General features: G+C 47.0%; 1 protein-coding gene across 1 annotated transcript in view; it reads right to left on the bottom strand.

Annotated features, from left to right (window-relative positions):
* LOC147122616 (neuronal vesicle trafficking-associated protein 1-like) overlaps positions 1-14,905 on the bottom strand; it is an 82,481-nt gene extending 67,576 nt beyond the window's left edge. The window contains exons 1-2 of the mRNA XM_086007858.1: positions 14,475-14,905; positions 13,560-13,739 (exon numbers count right to left, since the gene is read on the bottom strand). Coding sequence (XP_085863984.1) covers positions 13,560-13,691 — 132 coding nt within the window. The 5' untranslated portion in view covers positions 13,692-13,739; positions 14,475-14,905. The remainder of the gene's footprint in view (positions 1-13,559; positions 13,740-14,474) is intronic.
* Positions 14,906-15,740: the final 835 nt, after the last annotated feature.

Here is a 15,740-nt window from a genome sequence, read left to right as displayed (position 1 = left end):
GCACTATATAAATGCAAGTCTTTCTTTCAACACTCAATGTGTACTCTCCTACAGCAAGATCACTAGTTAGATTTCTGAATATTTACTCTCCCCTCCCTGAGAAATCAGTTGCCATTTCCAATTAACCTTGGACATCAGTATTATCACATGATGGCTTCTGGGGGCGGGGGGGGTCGACAGGCCTCTTTCAGGTGCTCAGCGGTGATTACTGCCAACATACAACGATTGAATGGTTTAATTTACTTCCAGTGGCAAGTTATAAAGTAGTTCTGAATATTGGACATTAGTAGTTCAGTAGTAACATCTAACACCCTGAAGACAAAATATAAGGTTCAACAATCTACACTAAAACAGGTAACAGATTATTCATAATCTATAGATAAATATTACAAGTAGCACCAATCTTCAGAAATGGTTTACAAATATTATGAACAGAAAGGGACTTAGAACAGACTTTAGTAGAACTCCACTTGTTACTGCCAAAGATTCTTCCATTTATCATCGTCCTCTGCTTGCTATTATTAGGCCAGTTTTAAAACCAATCAGCTAATTTGCCATTAGCTCCATCAGCCTGAAGCCTCTTTATAAATTTACAACGTGCCTTGTGAAAAACAAAAAGAGCCACTCTATTGAACAGAGACACGACAGCTCAGTCCCTGCTAAGGATGATCCAAGATTCAGACAGCTGCTAAATTCAACATTAACGTTGTTGATAGGCAGGGGAATCAAATAATTGGTTTCTCTTTCCCCAAGATGGAACCTCTTTCTCTCCCCTTTACTGATGTGGCAGAGAGATTTCTAAATTCTCCCATCATACCTCAAGTGACAGACGCTACTACAATTCAGGCACACAATCCAGTTGCATATTGAAATACACCCAATTCATACACATGATCATATTTCTAGAGGGGTAAAACATTAAAACATTCCAAATCAATTATACTTAACAAATGTAAGTGTCTACTATTTCATTAGAAGAGCTGTTACCTGCTGTTTTTCTAACCCAATGGCAGACACTTCCATTATTCATCCACCTACATGTAGATATACCCAGTCCTTCCGTAAAGAATTACAAAATAATGAAATATTTATTTCTTAAACTTTTAATTTTAATCACTCACCATAGCACTGTCTTGTTTAGCTAGAGGGGGCAAGGTGATCTGGCCAAGGACTATTCCATAATCTCTGTGAAATAGCAAGAATATCTCGCAATCTTGCCCTGGGGCTGAAACCCACTATTTGCCACTGGCAAAGGAAATTGTTATTTTCAATTACAAGATCTAGACAGATAAAAACACTTAAATTCCTCTGTGTGCTGTTTTACTGCACTGGTTAATGCATCTGCAATAAATTCCTGTCTGTGTTATTTTAACAGTCAATTAACAATTTATTTTAAATGAGTTAGTGACGGTACTAAAGGAGCCCCGACAGGAATATAAGGCGAATGTTTTAAGCAGTGCACTAAAATTCGCACACAGGAAATAACCTCCCCCGTAGTCCAGAACTGCACCTAGAATAGATGATTGACAAGCAGTAATGCATGGAGGAAAAACTCACTCATTGTGCTAGCTTCATCACTTGAAAACAGCTAGACATCACCCCTGGGGCTTTCGGATATTATAACCCACTCCCAGCTGTGGACCATCCGTAATTTCTCTTCCAAATAACTGGTTTAAGTTAGGTAAACTGATTCCTATTCAACAGGATTTAAATATTCCCCAGTTGAAGAAGTTGGATTGTTCTCTAGCCTGAGATTGTCAGGTTAAAATAAAAGTTCCCAGTCACAACAATGGTCAAAGACTGATAGTACATGTTGGTCAAATGAAGGATAAAGATATTGAATTTGATGGAGAAAATATGTTTTCCAATCACCTGCTTTGTGAATAACAACAGCAGGTATCAAAGGCAACAAAGTAAAGCCTGCAGTAGTTACTGATGTCATTACACAGCTAAGCTGCAGTCACAATTAGATTGAGTACAAGAGACAAACTTAAGATCAGCAGCCAACGGAAAAGTAAGTTCCTGGCTGAACTAGTGCTCATTCTAAGCCTAGATAGTGTGCATCAACAGGCTATTTGCATCACAGTCAAGCCTGATGCTGCCCTTGTCCAACATCCACATGTACATTTAGGAACAGTAGGAGGCCATTCAGCCCCTTGAGCCATTCCATTAGATCATAGCTGATCTGCATCTTAACTCCATCTACCCACCTTTGTTCTGCAACCCTTAATACCCTTGCCTAACAAAAGTCAATCTCAGTTTTGAAATTTTCAATTGAACTAGTCTCAACCGTTTTTTTTTTTGGGGGGGGGGGAAAGAGGAGAGAGTTTCACATTTCCACTATCCTTTGTGTGAAGAAGTGCTTCCTGACATCACATTTGACCTCAATAAGTTCAATTTCCAATAAGGATCATTGGACAGCAACTAGAATTAGGAGCTCTTGCCAATTCTTCCCTCCCTAACTCAGGAACATTGAGGGCAATTATAGAAACATCACTGCAGCCGCAGCTAACTGCAACACAGCATTGTCCTAACGTAGGAGAAGTATTCTCAGATCAGTGGGTTTTCAACACTATTCTCAACACGTAGCATAAAAGCAACCATTCAACTTGGGATCGGTGATTTGTTGAAATAAAAATTGACAGGCTTTCATGGTCTTAACCAGTTGAGCCTTCAGATAAGCTCAGGAATGTGATCTAATGTTAAATGAAGTGACCTACAGTGCTGTGCCTGGCATACATTTGTATTGGATGAGGCTCTCAGATTGTCAGAGATAAGCAACAACATTTATATAGCACTTTTTACGTAGTAAAGCATCCCAAGATGCTTCACAGGAACGTAATCAGACTTTGACACCAAGACACATAGTGAGATATTAGGACAGGTGACAGTCAAAGAGGTTGGTTTTAAAAGAGGAGGGAGAGGTAGAGAGGCGGAGAGGTTTAGGGAAACAATTCCAGACCTTAGGGCCTAGGCAGCTGAAGGCACAGCCGCCAATGGTGGAGCAATGAAAATAGGGGATGCGCAAGGGGCCAGAATAGATGGAGCGCAGAGATATGTGAAGAGAAAAAGATTAGTGAAGTCAAGCGTAGGTCCCTTACAGTCAGAATCAGGGGAATTTATAATGGGAAACAAGGAAATGGCAGGCCAACTAAATACATACTTTGGTTCTGTCTTCACAAAGGAGGACACAAATAACCTCCCAGAGATGCCGGGGCACATAGGGTCTGATGAAAGAGAGGAACTGAAAGAAATCAGTACTTGTAGGAAAATGGTGTTAGGAAAATTGATGGGACTGAAGGCCGATAAATCCCCAGGGCCTGATGGTCTACATCCCAGGGTACTTAAGGAAGTGGCCCTAGAGATAGTAGATGCATTACTGGTCATCTTCCAGAACTTGATAGACTCTGGAACGGTACCCATGGATTGGAGGGTAGCTAATGTTACCCCACTATTCAAAAAAGGTGGTAGAGAAAAAGCGGGGAATTATAGACCGGTAAGCCTGACATCGGTAGTGGGGAAAAAGCTAGAGTCTATTATAAAAGATGTAATAGCAGAGCACTTGGAAAGCAGTGACAGGATCGGACAAAGTCAACATGGATTTACAAAAGGTAAATCATGCTTGACTAATCTACTGGAATTTTTTGAGGATGTAACTGGTAAAATAGATAAGGGAGAATCAGTGGATGTGGTGTATTTGGACTTTCAGAAGGCTTTCGATAAGGTCCCACACAAGAGGTTAGCGTGCAAAATTAAGGCACATGGGATTGGGGGCAAGGTATTGACTTGGATAGAGAACCGGTTGGCGGACAGAAGGCAAAGAGTTGGAATAAACGGGTCGTTTTCCGAGTGGCAGGCAGTGACTAGTGGGGTACCGCAAGGATCGGTCCTAGGACCCCAGCTGTTCACAATATATATTAATGATCTGGACGAGGGAATTGGATGTAATATCTCCAAATTTGCAGACGACACAAAGCTGGGTGGGAGAGTAAGCTGCGAGGAGGATGTCGGGAAACTCCAGTACGATTTGGACAGGTTGGGTGATTGGGCAGAAACATGGCAAATGCACTATAATGCGGATAAATGTGAGGTTATCCACTTTGGTGGCAAAAACAGGAAGGCAGATTATTATTTGAATGGCAATAGATTGGGAGAAGGGGAAGTGCAAAGAGACCTGGGTGTCCTTGCGCACCAGTCGCTGAAGGTAAGCATGCAGGTGCAGCAGGTGGTTAAGAAGGCAAATGGTATGTTGGCCTTCGTAGCAAGAGGGTTCGAGTACAGGAACAAGGATGTCTTGCTGCAGTTGTACAGGGCCTTGGTGAGACCGCACCTTGAGTATTGTGTGCAGTTTTGGTCACCTTACCTGAGGAAGGACGTTCTTGCCATGGAGGGAGTGCAGCGAAGATTCACCAGGCTGATACCTGGGATGGCAGGAATGACGTATGAGGAGAGATTGTGTCGATTGGGCTTATACTCACTGGAGTTTAGAAGATTGAGAGGGGATCTCATCGAAACCTATAAAATTCTGTCAGGTCTGGACAGACTAGATGCAGGAAGGATGTTTCTGATGGCCGGGGAGTCCAGAACCAGGGGTCATAGTCTAAGGATAAGGGGTAAGCCATTTAGGACTGAAATGAGGAGGAATTTCTTCACCCAGAGAGTGGTGAACCTGTGGAATTCTCTGGCACAGAGGGCGGTGGAGGCTCGTTCATTAAATATATTCAAGAAAGAGTTGGATATATTTCTTGAGGCTAAAGGGATCAAGGGAAAAGGCAGGGACAGGGTACTGAATTTGGATGATCAGCCATGATCACATTGAATGGCGGAGCAGGCTCAAAGGGCCGAATGGCCTACTCCTGCTCCTATCTTCTATGTTTCTATCTCAGGTTGCAGAGATAGGGAGGGGCGAGGATGAGAATTTTAATATCAGATACATATACACATACACATATGCAAAGGACTTGCACCCAATGTGTCCACAACACTTCTAACATCCAACTCCAGACATCACACTCCCAACATCACAATTTGTTACAGGTGCTAAACCATCTCAAAACCAAAAGAAAGCTCATTTATTTTATCATGTACTATTCTGATTTAAGTTACTATTGCCACTTACTGACTTCAGCAGCATAAATGCAATTACGTTATCCGAATTTGTCTATTTAGCCCACTTGCCACAGGGACCACTTGAGAAGTGGCCTAAAAGAGGAAGGGCAGGTCAACAGTTAAACATTACAGATGTACTCCAGACCCCAGACTAACCATAAACACCACCACAGGACATCCACTATTCTTAACAATAAGCATGGAGATCCTACAGGAAAATGGGCAGGCTTGTGAAGAACTGCGTAAAATAGAAACTAAAGTAACGGTGCTGAACTCCTGTAACAAAATCAACAACTTGCTTTTAAACAGTGCATTTAAATGTAGTAAAATATTGCAAGGTGATTCACTGGAGCGTGATCAGACAAAAAACAAAACTGACACTGAGCCAAAGGAGGAGACATTAGGGCAGGTGGTCAGAGGTAAGTTTTAAGGAGTGTCTTACGGGAAGAGAAAGCAGACCCTGGTGTGAGTTAGGATGCGGGCAGCAGTGCAAGAGGAAAAAAAAAATCAAGAAATAATACAGCTCAAAGGAAGAATGTTAGCATGCACAAACAGCAAGGCAGGAGAATTATAAGAACATTAGGGCATTTTATAACTTAATGCTTCATGTGGGGCTTTGCCTGCATATTGGAATTTGGGTATGCGCCACTCATGATTTCCTGTCCATTAAGATAGATGGGGCGTGCCTGTCTGAGTTCCCGATATACCCTCTCAGCTGACAAGCTCTGCTCCAGGAAGGTAGATTGTCCTATTGTTCCATTTTTTCCACAAATGTCATTCTAAAGCACTCAGTAAAATAAGTCTAGCTTGAAAACAATCCACCTTCAAGTCTTTTCAGTGACGTGAGAATACAGTAAAATTTGTTAAATCCCTTTCCTTTTGGGGGGAAGTCAGTCAACCATGTGGATACAACTAGAATCACAGGCACCATTCTGACAGAAGGCTGCCGTTCTAGCCAAACCACAGTGCTGAATGACATTCCTAAAAAGTAAATGAATACAAGTTCATACACTGTTATAGCTCACTGAATGCAAAAGGGAATTAAAATTGATTTTTCTCAAGTCTGGCTGGAAAGCACATTAGAATTCTTTTACTGGTATTAGCTTTTCTTTCATTTCTTACTAGCTGATCATGGTATTGGTCACAGGTGATCTGGAGCACAGTTGTAACTATTAGCTGCCAAAATGAAGCTGTGTTTAACTTGTCCTGTCCCTTTAAGGTCACTGCTTTAGGTACTACCCTTAGGGAAGTGACCTAAACAGGTAAACTCTATAGGTCAATTAGCAGTGAATTTCTGTTGCTGTTGTAAGTTCTAGATTAGCAGTTGCTTGGCTCATCTCTCTCAGGAGAGGCCAGGTTATCTCAAGGTCAGAAAAACCAGCAAGAAATGACTGTCTTCCTTTCTCTTTTTCTATTTTGTTTTAAATTCTTCCATTGTGACTTGTTAATGTTTTATGCAAAGTGTAATGTCTGGAGAGTCTTGTCTGAAGTGTGCCAGGAATACTAAATGCGATAAATAAAGATACTGGCCTAGAATTTCAGTATAGCCAGTTTTGGGGCGCTAACGTTAGCGCCCGCCCCAAAGTTGCGCCCCCTTGCCGGAAATTCAGTCGCTTCGCCCTAAGAGGTTGCTGGAGCGCTAAAAGAGGCGTTCCACTACTATCTTTAGGCGCTAAGCCGGCGGTGCAGAGGGATAGCGCCGAGGCGGGGCGCAGCGCGGGTGCGGTCATTTTTTGATTGACAGCAGACCCCGTGGCGCCGACCAGCTCTTAAAGGGGGAAGGGACGATTTGGTCTGCTGCCACGCCCTGCACACTGCAGCTTTGCAAATAGGCCTCCACACTGCTGCTCAGCCCCAGGGAGTCATGGCAACGCCAGAGAAGGCCCGTGAGCGTGCCCTGCGCTTCTCAGAGCGTGATCTGGGAATAATGGTGACAGCTCTGGAGAAGAGGCGCAGGATCTTGTTCCCAGAGACTGGGAGGAATCCGACCCACCAAGAATACACCAGAGCCTGGAAGCAGATCGCCAACAGGGTGACGGTCACCGGCGATGCCCCCAGGACCCACACCCAATGTCGGAAAAAATACAACGACCTGACCAGGATTGTCAGGGTGAGTACCCTTTCCAGTCTCCTCCTCATTCTTGCATGTACACCTGACATGATGGGCAAAGGGAGCTGAAAGGCCTAATGGCCAGCCCTCAGCCAGCAGCTTTGGGACAGTCATGAGCATCAAATGCCCATTCTGCACTCTACACTCTGGCCAAGCTGTTCCACCATGGGAGGCAGTGCACAGTACATCAGGGCTACACTCTGGCCAAGCTATTCCACCATGGGAGGCAGTGCACAGTACATCAGGGCTACACTCTGGCCAAGCTATTCCACCATGGGAGGCAGTGCACACTACATCAGGGCTACACTCCGTACTTACAGCCCATCCTTTCTCTTGCAGGCTAAACTTGCCAATAATCGCCAGGCCCGTGCCAGGACCAGGGGAGGCCGCGCCAAGCTGCAGAAGCTCACTCCCCTGGAGGAGCGCGTGAGTGGGCTCATGGGAGCCCGGCTGATCGTGCCCACAGCGTGCGGAGTAGCCGACCCTCCACTGCCCGGCAATGGTAAGGACCTCACCTTTTGGCCCTCTCGCGTCGCACTTGCGCATCCGAGCTACCTCCTTTGCCACTGTCCCACCAATGCGCTGAATGCCACCAGTCCTGACTCCCTCGCTGACGCTGTCTCCTCACTCTGAAGCTACTCTTGTGCATTCCTGCTTTCAGCTGGTTACGACCAGGTCCCTGAAGCTGCCAGTGACAGCCCCTCCGAGCAGGAGGAGGAGGAGGAGGAGGAGGAGCAAGAGCAAGCCGGACCATCAGGGGAACACTCAGGTCCCGCAGGAGAGGACGAAATGATTGACACGTCCTCACTGGACGAGTGCCTGGACCAACTGTCGCAGGGGATTGCAGCTGCTGGGACCAGTGGCGTCCAGCCACCCAGGAGCCCTGCGCGTGGGCCGCGGCCTTCCCGGGGGGAAGGATCAGAGGGGAGTGCAGTTGATCGGGACACTCGCTGCCACCAACGTGGCAAGGTTCCCCTAGTTCGGTCCCCTGCTCCCCAGCGGGAGAGTCCCGACTCCAGTCCGGCCACCTTCAGCTCGGAGGAGGCGCGGAAGCTGGACAAGATGGCCGAGGATTCGGACCAGCGCCACACGGAGCTCATGCGCGTGGTGGGGCGCATGCCTGAGGCCATCGAGTCGCTGGCGACCAGTGTGCGCGAGTTCGGGGCATCAACTGCCGCGAGTGGCCGCATGCTCACTGATGCCGTCAAGTCCCTGGCGGGTGTGATGCGGGCGCACACCAGGACAACAGGGGCACTCACTGCTGCCACACACGCTGTCTCAGGCAGGCATCGCCAGGGCAGCCGCCGCGCTGCAGCATCCCAGCTAGCCGCCCCTCGGCTGATTGGTGCGGATCCTGCAGTGCGGGCCCGGCCGAGTGCCAGCGCGCCACAGCACCAGCCAGCGCATCCCAGACGCCAGCTTGCCCACATTGCACCATCCGTCGCCGCCACTCCCCCACTGGGGCATCAAGGGCAAGCGGCTGGCGCTGATGGTGACCAGGCTCAGGTGCGCCACTCAGCAGCCGGCCCCTCGAGGCCCAAAGGCCGTGTAGGCCGCCCCCCAGGGGCATCTGGCGGAAGGACATCTGAGCCTCAGGCGCCTTCCCCCAGCCTCGCAGCAGCCACTGGGCAGAGCTTGCGAAGGACCAGCAGGCCGGGCAGGGGAGGCAAAAGGCTGGACAAGGTCTCGCCCTCGCGGGCCACTCAGTAGAGGGTGTGGCCAGCTTTCGTTTTATATGGCGGTGGCCATCTTTCTTTTGCCCATGGTTGTTTGGTTCGTGGGCTTATTTTTTGCGTTAAGGCTGAGGTTGAGGCCAGGTTTGTACAAATGTGGAGTTACTCCTCCCCAGTTTGTGGGAGTGAGTCGTTTGTTGGGCCCGTTGATTGTTTTTGGGGATTCATGTGGGAAGGGGTTTTCATTTTTGTGTAATAAATAATTATCTTTATTCATAGAGTCTCCATGGTTGTTCTTGTTAGTGTTTGTTGGCTTCGCCGGCTGAGGGCTTGCGGAGCGGCTGCATTCATCTTCCCTCATGGCCACAAGGCATTCCCTGACAGGGGGCTTAGAAGTAACGTGTAATAAGGTGGCGTCGCGTGGCCCTTGGCCCTGGTCGCTCCTGGGAACGTACTCCTGCTCCTCCTGAGGTGGTGGTCCGTCAGGTGGCAGTGCCTGAGTCCCGCGGATAGCCAGGTTGTGTAGCATGCAGCAAACTACCACAAATTGGGAGACCCGGTCCGGCGAATACTGCAGAGGTCCTCCGGAGCGATCAAGGCAGCGGAACCGTTGCTTGAGGACCCCAATAGTTTGCTCGATGATGTTGCGGGTGGTTTGATGGCTCTCGTTGTATGCCTCTTCAGCAGCGGTCCTGGGCGCGCGGAGCGGGGTCATGAGCCAGGTACACAAAGGATAGCCTTTGTCCCCGAGTAGCCATCCTCTTGGGGGAGGCTGTGCCTCGAACATGTCATGCACAGTACTCTGCCGCAGGATAAACGCATCGTGGCTGCTGCCTGGAAAGCTGGCATTGACAGCCATAATGCGCTGCTTGTGGTCACACACCAGCTGCACATTCAGAGAATGGTAGCCCTTCCTGTTGCGATACTGCTCGCTATGCTCCAGAGGGGCCCGCAAAGCCACATGCGTACAGTCAATGGCGCCCTGCACCAAGGGGAAGGCCGCGAGTCTTGCAAATCCCAATGCACGCTGATGCTGGCTCTCCAGGGCCATGGGGAAGGAGATGAATTGGCGTCTCCTTCTGAACAGTGTTTCGGTCACCTGGCGGATGCAGCGATGCGCGCCGTACTGGGAGATGTTAGCTATGTCCCCAGCAGCGGATTGGAAGGAGCCGGTGGCATAGAAGTTCAATGCCACCGTCACCTTCACTTCCACCGACAGAGACGTCCTGCACCTGAGCTTTGGACGCAGATCTCTGCGAAGCAGGTGGCAGATCTCTGCAACCACCTCCTTTCGGAATCGGAGCCTTCTAACACATCGCGCGCCAGTCATGTTGAGGTAGGAGCGCTGCTGGCGGTATAGCCTGACTGGGTAAGGCCTACGTGGCCGACGCCTGTTGCCCCCTCTGCCTCTAGCCAGGGCTGCCCCTCTCACAATGCGTCTGCGAGCCCTACGGACATGGCGCTGCAGCTCCGCGTCGGCACCCCATGCAACCCCCATCAAATCCTGGCAAACAGTCAAATTTCCAAAAGGCCACTTGCAGCGCTCTGGCCTGAGTCTAAAAATACCTGAGCTGTTGCTGCTTGAAACCAGTTAGCTATCCTCCTTGTTGTGTGTCCAGAAATGCGTTGCACAAGAGTGTTTGCTGCAGAGGGCAGCACCGTGGCATAGTGGTTAGCACTGTTGCCTCACAGCGCCAGGGACCCGGGTTCGAATCCGGCCTCGGGTGACTGTCTGTGTGGAGTTTGCACATTCTCCCTGTGTTTGCGTGGGTTTCCTCCGGGTGCTCCGGTTTCCTCCCACAGTCCAAAGATGTGCAGGTTAGGTTGATTGGCTATGATAAAAATTGACCCTTAGTGCTAGGGGGATTAAATACATGGGGTTACTGGGATATGTGTTGGGGTAGGGATTACGGGGATCGGGTGGGATATGTATCGGTGCAGGCTCGATGGGCCGAAATGGCCTCTATCTGCACTGTGGGGTTTCTGTGAATTCTGTGAAAATGGCTGGCCTTTATACTGGAGGGTACGTCCCCTTTAATTTGCGCCCCCCGGGGCCCGCGCTGGCTGTGTTGCGTTCCCTTTTTCAAACGCTCCGGCCGCCAGCCGCACAATGGGGCGGTCCGACTGAAGTTTGGAATCGGGGCGGCCAAAGGGCGTTGCACGAGGATGTGACGTCATTTTCTGCGCGCGCATCCGGGCGGGTGCTAAACTTTGCGCCGGCGCTAACGGCCAACTTAACTTGGGGCGAGGCGCAAACTGCGCTGCGCCCGGGCGCAACACACATAGCGCCCGACATTCACTTTTCTTTAGGCGCTAACTGCTGGCGCAACCAACTGAATTTCTAGGCCACCGTATATACTACTGGCTCTCCTATGGCATATCTTGTGGTAAGTCAGATGATAACTGTTCTATAAGTACGGCAGTGTTAGGCCATATACTGCAGAATGTAATACGGCCATGTTTCAGGATTTTTGTTTGGTTTGCAGGTGAAGCTGTGCTAACTTTAAGACCAGAAAGTCCAACTGCTATTAAGTAAACATAGGGCGAGTCATACAGGCATCAAGTTTGAGGTTATGAACATTCAGACACCTGTATTTTGTATTCCTGGAGCATTCCTGTGTTTCTTTATACTTTTGTTTCAAAGTGAGATATAAAAATGAGTACCAGACTGATACCTGGGATGGCAGGAATGACGTATGAGGAGAGATTGCGTCGATTGGGCTTACACTCGCTGGAGTTTAGAAGAATGAGAGGGGATCTCATTGAAACTTATAAAATTCTAACAGGACTGGACAGACTAGATGCAGGAAGGATGTTCCTGATGGCCGGGATGTCCAGAACCAGGGGTCACAGTCTAAGGATAAGGGGTAAGCCATTTAGGACAGAGATGAGGAGGAATTTCTTCACCCAGAGAGTGGTGAACCTGTGGAATTCTCTACCACAGAAGGCAGTTGAGGCCAATTCATTAAATATATTCAAGAAGGAGTTAGATATATTTCTTAAGGCTAAAGGGATCAAGGGATATGGGGAGAAGGCAGGGACAGGGTACTGAGTTTGGATGATCAGCCATGATCTAATTGAATGGCGGAGCAGGCTCGAGGGGCCGAATGGCCTACTCCTGCTCCTATCTTCTATGTTTCTATGAGTGGTGCACTTGCACTGTGCTAGGCGTCCCGTTTTTACATTATGCATACTGGTTACGTGATTCAAAAAAGAGAACTCAGCCGATCTACAGTATTTCCCTCTCGGCGCTACCATTTTTCTGCTTTGTTCGTGCAGCAGCTGAAGCGGAGAGCACGGGCAGATGGCATGATCCCAATCCTTTGGTCCAGAGTCACGTTGGCAGTCACAAAAGAGTGCCAGCCTTTGGCTCTGGGGATGCCTCATCTGCTGATTGTTTCCCCTCCTTGCCTGTGGGGAAGCAAATGCCCGTGGCTAAGATTGGACGCTCATCAAATTAGAAGAAATCAAACCTGGGATCCCTACTCCATGGCTGCAAATATCTGCATGGCTGCTGAAACTGCAAAACATGAACAGACATCATAATTTGAACAACCCAAGAGCTTGAAGGTATGGTTGGTGAAATAAATAAACTAAATAACGCACACGTCTTGCCTTTTCCATCAACTGTACAGTTTCCCATAAGCCACGTCCATCTACTACTTTCACCAATATAGTTAGAGTTCTCACAAAATACTCTGCATCTAACTAGCTATACAGGATACTCCCTGTACAACATTTTTGGTAAGTAAACACTTCAACTGATACTGTACACGAGTTAGAAAATATATTACTACTGGCTGGTCACCCATGACATTGCTCATGCGTAGTCTGAAGTCATTGTGATTTTACCTGCTAACCTGGCCTGTCTCTTTAAGGCCACTGCTGAAGTACTCGATGTAATGAATTAGTCTAAATAGGCCAATTAGAAGCTAATTTTGATTTTTTTGAAGGTTCTGCAAGTTGCCAGCTGGTTGGCTTCTCTTCTTGGGAACATACCCAATTGTCTCAAGGTCAGGAAGACCAGAAAATAAATAATCGGCTTGTTTTCACTTCGATATTTTTTTTTAAAAGTATACATTCAGTTGTGATTTGTTGTTGTGTAATATAAAGTGTGACGGATCTTCTCGAAACTAATATATATGATCCACAATGTAAACTACGTCATGCAACCACCAGCCGTAATGCTCAAGACTCTAGCCCACATCTGTGGCATTAATACTCAGAACACACTCCACCTGGCTTTTGAAATCCTATATCCCTTCAATTGCTTTCAGCCCAAAATAGTAATGCCAAATTGATTGGGGCAATGAGTACTGATGTACTTTGATTAAAAATGAGTCACAAAAATGTCAATAGAGTGAAAATAACACATGGCCGTTCCTCCCCAGTGCTGAAAACAGCACTGCTTGGCATCTTACAAACATTAAAAGAAAAAGAAAATGTTCTGCAAGATCTGGTAATTTAGGCTAGTGGCCATCCTGTTTCTGTGAAAGATAGTGTGATCCTCTATCTGTAAAAGCAGACATGCCATGGACTCCACTAATCCACCCCCAGAGCCCTGGTTCCCTTACTGATGAAGGGTCTACACCCATCTTTTCACTGTACAGATGTTGAGCACTGTATTTTTCCTGCATTCCCTGCCTTTATTTTTCTGTTACGCTTACCTTGTCAGGAGCTGGGAACTGGAGCTGGTTGACATCCAGTGGTGTGATGAGGGGAATGGTGTCAAAACCATCTTCGGTGGTTGCAGCCTTCCCATTGCTCTTGTCAGTCAGATTGTTTCCCAACTTCACCATGGCTGCAGAGGACGGGCTATTGCCGAGGGGGGATTTCTTTATTCAGAGCTGGAAAAAAAATCAATGAAGCAGATGGGGCTTTAGAGAAGCAGGTCTGGAATCAGCAAGCTCCTGTCAGAATTCAGTACCATCACCATAACACTCAGGAGATTCCCATGCAGATTTTTGGTGCCCTTTTTTTCCCATTTTGATTTTTCCAGCTACACAATTGGGTTATTCGAATGAAAGGTCCTAAAGGCGAGGTTTAAATCACAAACCAGTCCCATTTGCTTCAGTACCCAGGGAACAAGCAGACCACTTTTGTTCGGTCAAACCCCCAGCAATTCCTGCATAAAAAATTCGGAGTTTAATTTGACGCATTGTAAAACTGTGGAATTGCGGCACAACCGTGAAGCTGTTCAAATCTGTTTTTAAAAAAATGTAAATTAAGAAAACGATTTACACAACCTGCTGGTCCCAGTTTCAGACACATGCAACGCAAGTAGGAAAAATGCACGAAATGTCAACTGCGTTTTGTTAACCCTGCCCTTCAAAATAATTCGAATGAATAAAACCATTAAAAAAAAATCAAACGTTACAATCACATTTGTGGTGCATAGAAATAAGACCCCCAAAAATCACACAGAACAATGCCGCTTTATAAAAGAAATCCCCTAATATCAGGGTTCTGTGTTGTCGAGGTGGAGACTGATGCACATCGTTCGCTTCACAACAGGCGGGTTTGCAAAGTCCCTCTCCTGTAATTATACTGCAATATAAACTGAAATAAAGGACCTCGCTTACCTGATAGATTGTTTAAAAAAAATATTTGTGTTGGCTTTTTTTAAAATTGTCTTCTTTCGAGAAAACCTCCTCAGATAGAAAAATGGCGGAACAAAAAAGCGAGCCCAAGAAGCGCTACCTAGGATGCAGTAAAGTCATTGATCGAGTTTGGAGAATGTTTTCATTTTCAAGCCTCGTCTGTGGTGACGCAGCCGCGGTCTCGGCTCTGGAAACAGCAGGCGATCCAACCTTTAAAGGGACACTAGACCATCTTCCTGCTGCACCAGACTGCATCAGAATGGGGGTGAGGGGTTAGAGAAAAAACAGCAGCTTTTATTTTTTTAAAAGCTTTGGTTTGTCCTTTTCTGAGGATGTTTAATTTTAACAAAGACTATCAATAGACCCATTTTCTCACAAGGCAGCTGCTGCCGTTCCCATTTACATCTCTTCTAGACTTATCTTTTGTTTCTTTACTTGTCCCATTACCATCTCCTTTTGCCTTGCGCCATCATACCTTTTGTCATTTAATCTCCCCTGCCTTCCACCCTATCACAGACCTTCCCTTTTGTTCCTTCCTCCCCTCCCCCCTTTCCCTGCCCCCCTCCCCCCTTTCCCTGCCCCTGCACTTGCTTAAAATCTGTTACACCTCTAACTTTTTCCAGTTCTGACGAAAGGTCCTCGACCTGAAACGTTAACTCTGTTTCTCTCTCTCTCTCCACAGATGCTGCCTGACCTGCTGAGTATTTCCAGCATTTTCTGTTTTTATTTCAGATTTCCAACATCTGCAGTATTTTGCTTTTGTATCAATAGACCCTCCTGTGCATTATCCAATCAATTCTTTCCTAGTTTCCTAGGTCAAAACAGACAACAACAACTGGCATTTATACTTTAGAGCAGTAAAACATCCCAAGGCCCTTCACAGGAGCGATTATCAAACAAAATTTTACATCCAGCCACATAAGAAGATATTAGGACAGGTGGATTTTAAGAAGCATCTTAAAGGAGGTAGGGTGGTTATGGGAGGGAATTCCCAAGCTTAGGGAGCTGAGTGTTTGTTTATTAATGTTTACCAGTTTTGTTTTGTTTTTACTCCCACTTTCTTGGTTCTCAGTGCCAGTATTTAATTACCAATTGACTGACAGCTAGAGGAACCTCCATTGAGAAGTGACTGATCTGCACTAAGCATAAGGGATATAGAGAAGGAGACTTGAGCACATAATCTAAGTTGACACTTCAGTGTAGCACTGAGGGAGTGCTGCACTGGCAGCGATGCTGACTTTTGGATGC

The sequence above is a fragment of the Somniosus microcephalus genome, chromosome 2 (assembly GCF_052327205.1).
Source record: "Somniosus microcephalus isolate GS21.2 chromosome 2, FLI_Smic_1.0, whole genome shotgun sequence".
Lineage (NCBI taxonomy): Eukaryota > Metazoa > Chordata > Chondrichthyes > Squaliformes > Somniosidae > Somniosus > Somniosus microcephalus.
This window is presented reverse-complemented; position numbering and strand designations above follow the sequence as displayed.